Genomic DNA, 14,438 nt, shown 5'->3' with positions numbered 1-14,438 from the left:
TGTGGCATGTTGGTTTCAGTTAAAGGGTGGGGAATAGAAATACATTCACCTGTGGAGAGTTGGATACATCAGCTTAGATGAAATTGAAAGCTGGACTGCTGCAAAAGTGAAAGCAGTCAGTAAAGAGCTAGGTATTTGGGATTCCTTTACCCCATCCTCTAGCCATTATCTTCTTCAGTAAATCTGTGCCAAGCAGTAATTCAGCCAGCCATTAATATTTTAGTCCATTTTAATTAAAAACAATCTAAAATGCTACAGTGACACAAAAATTATCAAAGTTGATTTTCTCAATGCACAGGGTTTTATAAAAAGACACTATAGAAGGCCCTGCAATTTTGAAGTAGCAAAGCAGTTTCTAAACATTTTCCTAATATTTTTGTCTCTCAGCAGTCTGTTACAGTGTTAGAACTAACATGATTTTTACTATGTAAGGCAGCTTAGGTTTTGGTATATGTGTAACTTCATAAATACAGCACAAGAGGCAGGTATCAGTGATATAGGATAAATACTTCCATTTCCTTTGAGGTATTGATCCTACTTACTGAAATACCTCAATTTGTGAAATACCAGCATATTAGATGCTAGCTTAAATACAGCTTTTCTCTCTGTGTAACATGCAGCCTAGCTGTTGCTCAGTGCGACAGCTAAGGCCATGATCCGTCTGACCACATGCATGCAAGAAACTCCAAATGCGATCTTCAAGCTGAAGGTGAAGCACCTGCTAAGTGGCACTTCCATACAGTTATAGTAAAGGATAGAAGAGAAAGTGTAAGTTTTATGGGGCAGTTTAGATCTAACCTAAGGGCTATTACATAGGTTTTCAAGTCATTTATAAGTCATATGAACTACAGCTGTCCAGGCTCTAGTTACTAGGCAGCCTGAGAGGCAAAAAGTTAATACATCCCTGTAATACTCTTCTAGGCGTTCCTGATTTCCTAACCCAAACTAGTCATTCCCATCATTCCTTTTAGTACAAGCCACCTTACATCAGGCACACATAAGGCTACGTTTACTGGGCCTTTTTATTTGCTAGGCCCAAGAGAATTGAGGAAAAGCATCCAAAAAAAGCCTTCAGCAAAACAATGGAGTGGCAAGATCAGAGAGGACTAGTGGATAGGGGTAAGAAAATTTTCTGGGTTAGCACCTGCTGCTCTCAACAGTTCCTTCAACTTGAGGAGTCCACAGGCATCGCTGTAACCAAATCCACATTAATGGCAATTTGCAATTTTTCCATGCACACAGTTATTACAAAACATGAAAATCTGGCTGTTCTAACTATAAGAAACTAGGCTTTTGAAGACAGGAAGCTCAAAACCTGGATCAAGAGAAAACACATCAGCCTGTGATACACATTCGCATACAGCATCATCCAATTACCAAGACAAGACATTCTTTACCGGCTCCTAGTTATATTCAGCAGCCAGCAGTGCCCTACATACAGCCCACACACAGAACCCTCAGCATTCAAAGACTTTACTCAGTCTCCCTTCATGTACAGAACTCAGGCTCCCATTTGGAACTGCTAGTTTGTACAGCAACAAAACTGCTACAGCAAAGTGGAAATGGCACAAGAAAGGATTACACCAACTGTACCAAGTGACAGGCTATGGAGTTAAAATACTCTTCAACACAGTGCATGCCAGCAGCTGTCCCCCTCTTGCCTACAATCCATCAGAGGACTGAGGTGTGAGGGGGACACTACAGAATATCTTCAGAGATGATCACTGGACATCAACTCAAAATGCAACTTATTACACAGATGTATTTCAAGCAATGTTCTATCTTGCTATAGGTTATCCCCCTTTCCAGTGATTCAGAGTTCTTACACTGTGTTAGTCTTTGCATAGACCATAAGTATATACGTTACTAACATGAGATGCACAAAATTGCTCAGCAGCAGCAGGGCACACAATGCAGCACTAGATCAATAGATGTACCTTTCTAAAGCCAATTTTTAACTGGAAAACCACAGTGGTTTCTATCTTCCACAGAATGTTAGCTCTCATGGAAATACAGAAGAAACACAGTATAGCCACGATCAAGCACAGGTAGTTTTGTCACTTTCATCCGTGATCAAATCTGCAGGCTCAGAATTTAAGTGCACTGCACATCTCTACAGTGTACTCCGTCTAAATGCACCTACTCAAAAGCAGTGGTTATCTGCAGGTTGAGCCCTTTTGCTTACATTACACCATTAAATACTCTAGTTTCTTCACTATTTCTTACTGGAAGTCCTTAGAAAATCCAACATTCTCATTCTACACTATAGTTCAAAAGCTCCGTATTTCCAACCTCATTTTCCTCTCTAAGACAAGGATGTATATACATATGTAAGGTATATCTCACAGTGGATTTAAATGAAAAATTCCTGTTTCACTTTTATTACGCATTCAAACTGGCAGTAAGAGCATCTTTGTCTCACAGCTAACATACTAGCTCTAAGTACCTGGACATGAAATCTTGGTACCACCTGTTCTTTGGTCAGATAAGCATGCCCTTGGTTTCAGATATAGCTGAAACACCATAAAACTATAGCTGAAACAGGACATAGCTTCTGCTGAAAACTTTTCATAGCTTTCTCTTCCATAGAGGTAGAGTGCTTAGAAACAAGAACTCGGTTTTCTTAAGTTCTGAAGAAACTGCTGCCAGAAGACATTTGCTCTGGCCAAACATGAAGTCAGACCATGCAGTTACCTAGTACCCCATTCAGATCTCCTAGAAGTAACCATGTAAGTATTTTCTAATTGAGGTCTTACGATCCCACAATTCCTAAATAAAACCTAGTGAACTTTAGTACCAGCAGTTTCTGCATGCTGAAGTAACCTTCTGCTCTTTGCAGAAGGTTCCTTTCTTCTTGTACTGACATATTGATATAGGCATGGTGAAGTTCTAGTTCTAGACAGAAGATGTGGACTAACGGAGGTAGCTTTAACTTCAAAAAGTATCTTGGAAGACTCGTATTTTAACTACTTGTGAAACCGTTGGTCAGAAGAGAAGACACTACACACCTGGAGCAAAACATAGGTGCAAAACAAACATTAAATCTATCCCAGCTGTCTTAAAAAAAATATTGGTATCATTTCAAGTGAGGAAATACTACACAAAACTAGACCATGTTTCACATCAGTTTCTTCCCTCCCTCAAGTAACAGATGTGTTCTTCCTTTCTAAATACACAGTTAAAATCGTAAATGTTGAAGTTTAGAAAAAGGTTATTCTGCCTTGGGCTAGACTATGCCCAGAAGAGAACAGGATTAAGCTACAACATCCCGAAGATGTTAAAACATCACCGTGACCATTTTTTGTTTACTATTTGCAGCTCCTTGGAAAGTGCAGGAGAAGAGAGAATGTAACAAGGTCAAACTGATACTTCTAATTCCAAGACAGTCACTCAGACGTTAATTTCCACTGGTATCTAATGGGAGGTCAGTAGTAGAGACTATGAAACTGCCTCTATTCTGCATCACCTAACTGCATACATGAAGCTGCCTAAAATCAATTCAGCAATACATTCAGTCATTTGCAACATTTCAGTATCAACCTCACAGCAGTGTGATGAGTTACAAATTCTACATTTCATGTACTGTATCTGCAGCAGATGTTTGCACTAGGTCAAACTTTACATCTGTATCTCCACTTCACCAGTGAATACATGATTTCAAACCAACTCATTAATAAATTACTTCTACATAACTTTGAGTTCAAAAGCCAGCAGGAACTAAGGCAAAGGAGCACATAAAACACAATTTGCTTTGGACTCTACAACAGCAGTACTGGGAGTGCAGAACTCAAAGCAGTTTAGCACTAATGAGGTACCCTAAGACAGATTCCTCCCATTGTAAATGTACACGTGGAAAAATGCCCAGGTCAAAGTTGAGGGATTTTTTTTTTCTGAAGAACAATCAGTATATTTTCCAGATGTTCAGAAGCCTCTGCTTTCTTCAGCTCATGATGATTATTAATAGGTATCCTGTGGTTCATCTGCATCACTAGCCTCTGTTTCGCTGCTCTGAGAGAGATCTTGTTGGCTCTCTACTCTGTCCAGTTCCAGAAAACTAGTAATGAGTCTGGCAATGGCTTCCACATCACTGTGGAATAGAAGAAACAAAGTAAAAGTTAGTGGAACTGTGTTGTAGACAAAACAAGAACAGGCATGCCAATTCTTGAGAGTAACTGCTTGAAGGGACAGTCAACATATGACATAAAACATGACTGACATCATCTCAACAGTGAAAGCATATAAAGACAAACCATTACTTCCATATCAGAATAAATCAACCCTTTTCCCTACAGTTCCTGCTGCAAGATTCTTATTATCAATACTTAAATCCTATGTTAACTGATAAATACACTGAATAGAATTGAAGAGAATTAATCCCCTCTGCAACTGCACTGCTGAGGTAGTGAGGGTAGCTGCAGCAGACACGCAGCACCAAAGGGATCTTGGATACCTAAATACAATCAGTCTCCTGATGGGAGACAGTGGTACCCAAAAGTGTGCAACTGAAAGCATTAAAGAGTTTTAAAAAGTTAAAAATGAGTAACACGAAGTCACATCAGCAAGTATGAAAACTGAGCTGAGTCTCATTAGCTGGCAATTACTGACCCATGTGACTGGTACTTCACACCTCACACATTCACATTAAAGTCCCCAGCACACCTTTTACAGCCCAACACTGCACTCTGAGTCAGCGGGTGTGAGAATCCAGTGCCAAAGCGGAGCACAACGACGTAACCCTTCCCAAAATACCGCACTGTCTCCTCTTCCACGTTCACATCTCGGATCTCATTCAGTGCAGCCACTACTGTAAATGCATGTGGAAAACAAAATAGTCTATCAGCATGACAGTAAATCCTCAGCACTGGTGCTAGCGAGTTGCACCACTGGGACTACATGCTCTTGAGTGCTATTGCTCTGATCTCATACAACCAGGGCAGTCCTGCAAGAGCAAGCAATTGCTGATCTATTCAGGCAAAACAAACACTGCTACCACACATAGCAGCATCAGGAGATGCTACAGCATATATCAGCTGGTAGACCCCAATAAACAAGATATACTGCCTCTCAAGAAACTGGGGATCATTAGTTTATTACCTATGCTTCCCACTTTGATGACAGTTTAACCATGTTTCTGTGCAGAGTAGGTAAAAATGCATTCAGTTTACTGAGACTGAACAAATACTGGAATATTTAACTCTGCAAAGCACCTGCTGATTTCTGCATCCCTACATTAATGGCACTTGAAACATATTACCAAATAACCTCTCAGGAGGAGATATGCTTAAAAGTATACCCTAAAGAAAAACATACCCTAAAGAAAAGTTCAGAAACATTAAACATCCTTTTCTCCCCGTTTTTTATCTTCCATCTCTTAGTTTAAAAGCCAATTCAGCTTAAGGACACTGCAAATTTTGCCAGTTTTCTAAGCATATTGAGAGTTGGTTTGGTTTAGACTAGCAAGTAGGATTAAAAAGATCTGACACTGAAGAGGATCTTACTTCAGCTTGCAATGGAGCTCCTGTCTCACAGTGACTCAACCAAGTCACACATTAGACTTCAACATATGGTACTCCCAACAGCAAGCTCAAGAGAAATAAGATACTGCATTAAGCTAAACCTACTTATTATGCTGTTTTAAATGCATATTTTATATCTGCAGGATACAACATGCCTTCCTGCATATGATCTCTAAAGATTTGTCTGCTACCAAAACCAGATTAGACAACAGAAATCTCAACTCCTAGATCCTAACTTTAAGTTTTCCCACAAGTCCCACCTGCAAAGCAGGCTAGCCAAGGGAAAAGCAAACCTGCACATTAACATCCCAAAGGAATGGCTAAGACTATTATGGAAAGTGATGTGGAAGCCTTGGATTAAAATAACAGGATGCACTCAGCACCCTAACCTGAAAAAGCATTTGGGTCCAAACAGGCTTATTGATAAAATCTACTGCTTATGAACAAAGCAGATCTGGAAACAGATGTCACCAATTTGAGTACAGAACTCCAGAGAAGCATATTGGAGAGACATGTATGCATTTCTTCTGTCTGCCCATCACACTTGCTACCACATACTGCTTTCTCACCTTGTTCATGGCCTCCTTTGGAGAAGGTCAGTATTTTTTTGTAAAGATTGAATGTTTTTAAGCAGACTGTTCCCTTGTTTTTATCAAATACAGCTTCCTGTAAAAATGAAAAATAAAGAAGTCAAGATATTCTTAAAAACACCATCAGCAGCTATGCTTCAAAGTAAAACAATAATAGTTATATGGGAAAATAATCTTGGTAACGTATAAGCACATAGCTGTTTTAGAGACATTCCTCAATTAGACTGAAAACCACAATCTTGCTCTTGGTTTTAACAGACTTCAACATATCTCCTGTGTTACCTCTAGAAGGAAATTGAAGCTGGTTTCATTGCCACTCCTGACACGTTCCTTATGTAATAAGAACATTGCCTGGAATCAAATTTGAACACTTTCTTTCTCCATGAGCTTTCTGGTGAATGCATTTGGCCTATAGTATAAGCACCCAGTGAATGTAAGCACCTTTCACTAACATAGTGACTAAGCTCACCAAAATTCCAGTGTTGTGCTATATGGGCCAGGTTCACACCAGATTTAAAACATCCCTGACAGACATTCCTCAGATCTGTGGGTTGCTTATTCTAACAACAACTCAGGTCAGCAAGGTGACAAGCCTACATGATGGGTTACATGCTCTCAGTCCAGCTCCCAACAAATCAACCACCAGATAAATCAGCTTCACAAACACTCTTTTCCCAGCGGAAAACAGCTGAGTATTCTGGAAAGTTAGATCTATCATATTTAGCGGTCATGCTGTCATTAGCTGGAAAGAAAGTAAGCACAAAATCATGTTTTAGCAGCCAAGTGTGCTATTCTTTCTCCCTCTTCTATATAAGACGAACAAAAAGCCACAGAACTGTTTGTGGCAAGTCTCCCCTTATAAAAGCCTCTTATTTTTAGCTTTTCATGTTCATACTTGTGTAGTGAAAGAATTATTAGAATTATTGCTCTAATTCTAATTCTAGTATAGCAACCCCAAAGGGTTTCCATCAAAACCAAAAGCAAAACTTATCTGTTTGAACAGAGCAAGGGCACAGAGCTGCTGGAATCAGCATCTGCCAACTGCTTCTAAACTTGCATGACCTCATATTTCTCAAGTTCAACATCTTACCTCCCACTGCTCCAGATTCTGTGCTGCCACAAAGAAACACCCAGCCATATAAAAGAGCTTCCAGGCCAAGCTGTCTGAACAATGCAAAAAAATGCACACATTTAGGGTTTTTTTCCTTCTTTGGTATCTAAGCAGTCAGGTTTAGGATCAACAAGCTCCCTTTAAATGCAGCAAAGGGAAAAAAGGGTTTCTCTGATGCAACATTTGTGCTTTTAATTGTAAGGCAAACTGTTTAACAGCTCTCTCCCAGGATAAAAATACATAAACTCTTCATATTCCAAAGACTCCAAGCACATGTATTGTTGGCAAGGCTGTAACATCACTAAACATCTTTCTCTTCTCTAAAAGCAAAAGCATCTACAAAACTCTCAACGTGCTGTCAACCAACAAATATTTGTGCCGCAGAGGACAAGGGTAAGGGACAATGGAAATTCACTGAGGCAAACGTTTATTCATAAAAGGAAGCAATCAAGCCTCTTGGCAAACAAACATCTGCATTTTATGTCCTGGAAACATGGACATAAAACATGCAGCAGCCTAAACAATTTGCTTACTCAGGCTTTTACTGAAGACAGTAGAACAGTGCTGAGTATTATTTCAGAAACCTTTGTTGCAATGTCTTTAAAAAAGCCTGATATAGCTGGTGTCCCAAGCAGCTTTCACTGGACTTTGCTCTTTAAATAATAATACATTATATTGGTAGCATATTTCTACACACTATTAAGTTTTAAATTTTGATGTTAACAGGATGGAGCAAAAGAATCACAGGTCAGCCTGCAGGACAAATTCCATCAACAGTAGGATACCTGGCATTCAGCGCATCCTGTTCTTGCAGGGGGTGCAGGGAGAACTAATAGTGTCTGTTCTCTAAAGGTGTTCGTATGAATAATCTCTGCTAGTGATGATTTACAGTTTCCAGAGAAACAGAGCACTTCCACCAAAGGCAAGGTAATCATTTCATTATGGTGGCAGACAACCATTATGTGGCTTCCCAGGAGAGCTGTGAGGACCAGCTAATCACATTTACAAAACACACTGAAAGTACAAAATACCACAGAGTGCTAAATATCATCATTAAAAATACTCTTGCAAATGGAAAGGGAGACCGAGTAAGAAATAGAGCATTGAAGTATGGTTAAGTCATACACAGGCAACAGTTAGTATTGGATTTTAATATTCACACCACAAAATGCAATAGGTACCTCTACTGCCTCTGAGGCGAGACAGAAGCTGCAGAGAGGAGACATCAGCATGAAAAACAGATCAACAGAAAACAATTCTTTAAAATAAAATTATAAGCCATTACCTGCACTATAATAAGCAGCAGCCAAACCTATGGAAGCTATTCCTAGGATGAGAGGGGAGACAATTAGGACAAACAAGCAGTTCAAACCATCTAAAATTCACCGATAAAATTATGAATATTCAGAAGTTCAACACTTCTCAAAATAGGGACAAATCTGATTGTGACATTGATCACTATATGAAAGTCAGTTTGAGTTTCTTTGCTCTGAACCTCCTGTTCTGCATGACACTACAAGCACGGGGGCTGAGGTCAGAATTAAAGAGGTGGTGACAGAACTGGCAATAGGACATCAGAGGGACTCTCAATCTACCCATTACACCACATTTCCTCTTGAGCGCAGTACAACTCAGCGTGCTGACCAACACTGCAATGTTTATTCTTCTCCTCTATGTGCTCTGTGAGCCAAAACAAAACTTGTGTGATGAAGCTGCATCAGAAGCTGCCAGGCTCCTTCCTCCTACTGAGGACAAAGCAGTGAAAAGAGTGCCTCACACCCCAGAGAGCTGCTGCAACTGCAAAGACCTTGTCTCAATGACAAGTTTGACAAGATGACATCACTGAAAGCAATGACAAGGTTGGAATGTTACTGCAATGGGCTCCACTCTGTTGGAAAACAGAACATGCCACCTTTTCCCCACCAGTTCTCTTGGTGCGGCCTAAGTACGTTGTACCAAGTCCATTTTCCTTTCTGCATTTTCAGTAGTGTTCTAAAACAGACACCTTTCACAACATCCTGTCTGACTTCCTATTACATACAGCACTGTTAAGCTTCACTGTCAATCACACACAAGATCTAGCCACAGCACTGCTGCACTGCAGGTTTTTCCATTTCTGAAGCCTACATGTTTCTCAGCATAAGTATGCATCCCCTTCAGAAGCTTCACATTTACACTGCAATATGATATATAATCCTTTTCCTGATCTTCCAGAACTGCCTTAAAATTCTGTCCATGAGCCTGAGATTCTGCAGATGACAGACTGAAAAACTATCACTGTCACAGTGAAACTACCATGCAGAAAAGACTACAGACTCATTCAGTGACTACACTGATGGAAAGTTCAAAATGTGATGATGACTCTTCTTGAAAGAAAGATGCCTGAAAGACAGGTATGTCTTCTTAGAAACTCTTTAGGGAATTTATTGTGATCCCCTTCCCTTACAGCAAGCTCCGAAATAAACTGAAAAACCATATAGTCTTACCAACAAAGACAGACCAGGAGCGGATGCCAGGGGACCTCTTCAGATGAAGATAGGAGCTCGTGCGGCTTTCAACCAACATGTACATCTTCAGAAAAAGCTCCCAACAGTCCAGACTGACTCATGAAACTTGACTGGACAGAAAAAAAAAACACAAGTGAGACTTCAAGATGACTCCTAACTCCAACACTCCATTCCCAACATTCTTGAGGACTTATCGAGTCTTAATCTAGACTATAAAAGATGTCCAGGGTAAGAACATTTTATTCCTTCAGTGACCTTGCTGTTCTTAGATCCTACATGACACTGTGCAACTCTGTACCGACTGCCTAGTTTAGATACAAAGTTCCAGGGGGTTTTCTTTTTCTTCCTTTTAATAAAGCAAACTTAGCCCAGTCTTTTCAGCTAAATAAAAAGCACAGATGACTTTGATTTTAATCCTGTAGCAACACATCCGAGAGAATCTGAAACCGAAGGAGACAAAAACCACTTATGCACAAGACACACTTCATTTCCTCCGGATGCCAAGCATCAGATTTTAATAACCAAATGATTCCTGAAGTTGATCTCAATATACTAGAAAATATTTCTGCCCATACAAAGCCTTCTCCTGCCTGCAACCTAAAAATCCATCAACAAGTTATCAAATAAGACCACTGCAGAAATCTGGCAGTACTTCAGGAACAACACATCCTACTTAAAACATAATTCATGTACCAATTAAATCCGTTAATGCAAACATTGATGTAACATCTCCCCCCCATATTCATTCAGCAAAGTGTAATCATGCAAATGCCAATATTGGCTTAATGTTGGACCCTCAAAGTCAACAGCATCATCTCGCAGAGAGGCTGCTGCTTGCACAGAAGGTGCCTCAGGGAATCAAAATCATAGAATCCCAGACTGGTTTGGGTTGGAAGGGACTTTAAAGCTCATCCAGTTCCAACCCCTGCCACGGGCAGGGACACCTTCCACTGGAGCAGGTTGTTCAAAGCACCTTTTTAAAAGCTACACTTAAAGTAAGTCACAAACACATCTTTAATTCTCCCAGCCAATTTTACAGTATTTAGGTATTTTTAGATACATGGGGGCTGCTGATTTCACTTGAATTTATTTGGTGTGACACTGAATTGATCTTTAACACCAAACTTAACATTCACACACTTCCTCCGAGCTCTCGATTGATGATTTAGCAAAAGCCACCAAACGAGCACCTTAGCACCTCCACTACCAGCATCCATCAAGTCAGGACGATGCATGGGGCTTTCCGCACCCGCCTCCCCGCACCGAGAGCCGTGCACTAACAGGTCTCCGCACCCCCGAGTACTCACAGTACCTGCACCGTGCTGCCAAATCGAGAACAAACCTCGGGCTTAACCCCGGAAGGGGTAAACCGGGACCCTCTGCTGAGGCTCCCCCGTACGAGCCGCATCCCAGCCGGGCCGACGGGGCAGCCACTACCTCAGCCCACCCCTCCGGTGCTTTCCTCAGCACATGAGGGGTGCAGCCGATAGCTCCCTGTGGGGTGATGCAGCGCGGCTCTCCACAGCTACCACCACATCTTCCTGTGACAGACCCAACCAGCAAGGCTACACCTCAGCCCTCCCCCGGGCGGACGGGACCCCTTCTCCCCCTCAGCTCACCCCGCCGGCGGTACCTGCCCCGGGGCGAGCAGCAACACACCCGCATGGACGCACTTTGAATGGAACACCGGAACGACTCCGCTTCCTGCTACCCCAAACCATAAAGCAATTTAAGAGTAAGCTAAGGCGAGCCGGCGCCACGCCCGCCTTAAGGAGGATCGGAAGCATCAGTGGCCATTTTGGATGAGGGCAAAGAAAGCGGATGAATCAACCTTCGCCTGAGCTGCTTCCCTTGGGCCTTGTGTGTGAGTGGAGCAAGGAGAGCCTCGCCCAAGATGGCGGCTGGCTGCCCGCATTCAAGATGGTGGCCAGGCTGGTGGGTGCCGGTTGAGTGATGATGTTTTCGTACTTTGCGTGATGCGAATTGCGATAAAAATAGGAGAAAATAAAAATAACAGTGATAATCGTACAGGATTAATATGAATGGAATGAATTTCTGTGAGTCATGTGTTGGCTGAAGGCTTGGGTTTGGAAAATTTGAGGAGGAAAGTTTCTAATTCACTTGAAATGCTGCGAGATTCTCCTGAAATGCTGAGTGACTTTCCTAGTATGGATAATAGGGGACATGTGAAAAATCCCTTGTGTTTCTGGTTTGGTTAAGTATTATTTACATGTGAAAGTTGTTTCTGCTCAATCCATTAGAGCAACTGCTCATGTTATCTTGGGACAAAATGTGTGAAATGCAGGCATCTGGAGTTCAGCTTAATTTCTTAAATCCTCTTTATCTAAGTAAACTTACAGTTTCATCTACAAATCATATATTGAAAGGTGTCCCTGCCCATGGCAGGGGGTTGGAACTAGATGATCTTAAGGCCCTTTCCAACCCTAACTATTCTATGAGTCTATGATTGGCACCAGATGATCTTTAAGGACCCTTCCAACCTAAGCCATTTTGTGGTCACAGTTGCCTAGGAACGTGGTTCTTTCTGAATGGTGTGCTCAGTTTTTGGTTTTAATTTCTTGTAAGAATCTAGATATTTGAGAGTGTTTGTGCAAGACCATAACCTGATACGTGTTTGTTCCATTGTTCTGAACACCACTGTTGGTGAACAGTGACTGAAGTACTGATCAGTGTGTTTGTAACAGTCCAGAGTGAACTACTTGGAGATGGGGGGGGGGGTGGGAGAATCCAAGATGACAACAACAACAAAACCCCAAAACCTCGGAGTCCATGCTTTAGACTTAATGGGCTTGAAGTAATAGAAAATACAAAACTGATCTGCAATTTTTCTGTATCTGAATGGGAAAAGGCTATGAGGAACTCCAGGAATGAATTGGCTTATGAGTCATGAGGTACCAGCTGCTGGATTTGAATGAAATAGAGGAAGTAATATCACATGTCAAGGCAAAGAGGCAGCTGACTGAGGCTCCTGGGAAGAAATACCTATAGAAGCATTTGTCACCTTTTATAAGCAACTAGCTTCTCCAGAAACTGAATGTGAAGCCCTTCTGAGTGATAAGAGGCAAAAGATTGCTTGTATCTATAACAAAGTCAAATAAGCAAGAAACTTATTTGTTCCCTCCACCCAATATAAACCGCATAAATATCACTATTATGTTTCTGTGTTGCTTGCTGCAAAAATACTAGCAGCTGCATACTTCCCCACTTCTGCAGCCCTCTGAAGCAGGTAAGTGGAGTTGTGCCTCACAGTAAGAAAAGGAAGAAGGAAGCATGTTTAAAGCCTTGGATTTAAGGAACAGCATGAATTCCAAAGCTTGTTGCTGCAGAAACAAAAGCTTTTTGCCAAAAGAAACAGTCAGGAATATGTTATTGACTATTTGTAGGCTTCTTGCTTGATAATATAGATTTATTGTAAGACATTATAGAGTAAATACACTTGTAACTTTTAAGTTATTCTCTAAAACCAAGAACATGTAAATAGAACTGGCCTTTATTTTGTTTGTTTGACACTAGCTGTATTTCTGGCCCTTTTTCCTAATCTCAGAGCATTTTCTTTTCTAGCTTCTTACATTTCTCCCACCCCCAAGGTCTTAAACTTAGAAATTCAGCTGTGTAATAAGCATGTGATCTTATTAGCATGCCAGGGTAGAATTCCTAGTGTGCCTGATTTTAAACAGTTGACTGGAAACAGTCACCAACCCAGTGTTGTTTTGCAGTGGGACTGACTTGGCTGCAAGTCCCGGCTGTAAATGAGCTCACCCCATGGAGCAGTGTGTGGTGCCCCGCTGACCCCTATAGGAACAGTGTGTATAAAGCCTCGGGAGTACTCATTTCATGGAATACATGTTTACCAGCTGTAACTAAGATTTATTACAGCTAATTTGGACAGGTGTTGAGGGGCATATGCTGTCATTAGTTTGAGGAGGCATTTACAGCTTGTGATGCCTTGCAGGGCTCATGCATAACCCCTTAAAGCTTTCTCAAGTTGTGCAGTTTGCTGTTGTCATGAAGGAATACTTAAATTTTCTATCTCATTCTTGGTGTAAATGCTTTAGGCACAACTATAAATGTTAAATGGAGCAGTGGATGCCAGACAGAAAAAGGGAGGCTGTAAAAGCTGGTAATGCTCTGAAGTGCTACCTGCTGTTGACATAGGAAAGCTTATTTATATTGTGAGGTTTTTTGGAAGTGGTCTTGCAAAGGTAAGAGCTGTTATAGAGCACAGATGAAATGTGGATGGTGCTTTGTGCTCTCAGGTTGTCAGGCAGGCTGTGATGGTGATTGATGCCATGTTCTAGGGGAAAGTGGCATCAATAGCTAATGGAAAGCAGAAATTGCTTTTGGCAATAAAATAAATGGGACATCTAAGTATCTAATGATTACATGAGTAGAGTCTTATACTGTGCTTTAAAACATTGCTTCCTTGCACGCTTTTGTGTTTGTGTAGGATTTTTTTTCTCTCTTTTTAGTTCTTAAATGGAAATGAATTCAATCCAGGTATTTCCTTACAATGAAGTAGCTGTGCTTAAGATGCATCCCTAAGATGCCCTTAGTGTTTCTGCAGATGTTTGAGTTTCATGTAGTTCTCTATTTTTCATTGTAAATATAAAGAAATATGGGGGGAAACAAATATTTTAAATGGTATTTGTGCAGAGTTGCAGACATATTCAGAAGTGTTGTGTCTTTTGATGAA

The 14,438-nt window shown here is 41.0% G+C and overlaps 1 protein-coding gene across 4 annotated transcripts; it reads right to left on the bottom strand.

Moving 5' to 3' along the window:
* Positions 1 to 211: 211 nt before the first annotated feature.
* On the bottom strand, positions 212 to 11,548 carry CYBC1 (cytochrome b-245 chaperone 1). 4 transcript variants are annotated; one of them, XM_034067661.1, is made up of 7 exons: positions 11,344 to 11,548; positions 9,704 to 9,834; positions 8,503 to 8,544; positions 7,197 to 7,270; positions 6,086 to 6,182; positions 4,660 to 4,804; positions 212 to 4,087 (listed from the first exon to the last, which is right to left on the bottom strand). In XM_034067661.1, the coding sequence occupies exons 2-7, from the start codon at positions 9,786 to 9,788 to the stop codon at positions 3,958 to 3,960; spliced, it is 573 nt and encodes a 190-aa protein (XP_033923552.1). In that variant the 5' UTR covers positions 9,789 to 9,834; positions 11,344 to 11,548; the 3' UTR covers positions 212 to 3,957. The 4 variants fall into 4 exon arrangements, with proteins under 4 accessions (XP_033923552.1, XP_033923553.1, XP_033923554.1 ...); XM_034067662.1 differs by having other exon boundaries at positions 11,384 to 11,548; XM_034067663.1 differs by having other exon boundaries at positions 11,398 to 11,548.
* Between the last annotated feature and the right edge of the window lie 2,890 nt (positions 11,549 to 14,438).

The sequence above is a fragment of the Melopsittacus undulatus genome, chromosome 11 (genome assembly GCF_012275295.1).
Source record: "Melopsittacus undulatus isolate bMelUnd1 chromosome 11, bMelUnd1.mat.Z, whole genome shotgun sequence".
NCBI lineage: Eukaryota > Metazoa > Chordata > Aves > Psittaciformes > Psittaculidae > Melopsittacus > Melopsittacus undulatus.
The sequence above is the reverse complement of the archived record's forward strand: the minus strand, read 5'-3'. Positions and strand labels throughout refer to the sequence as shown.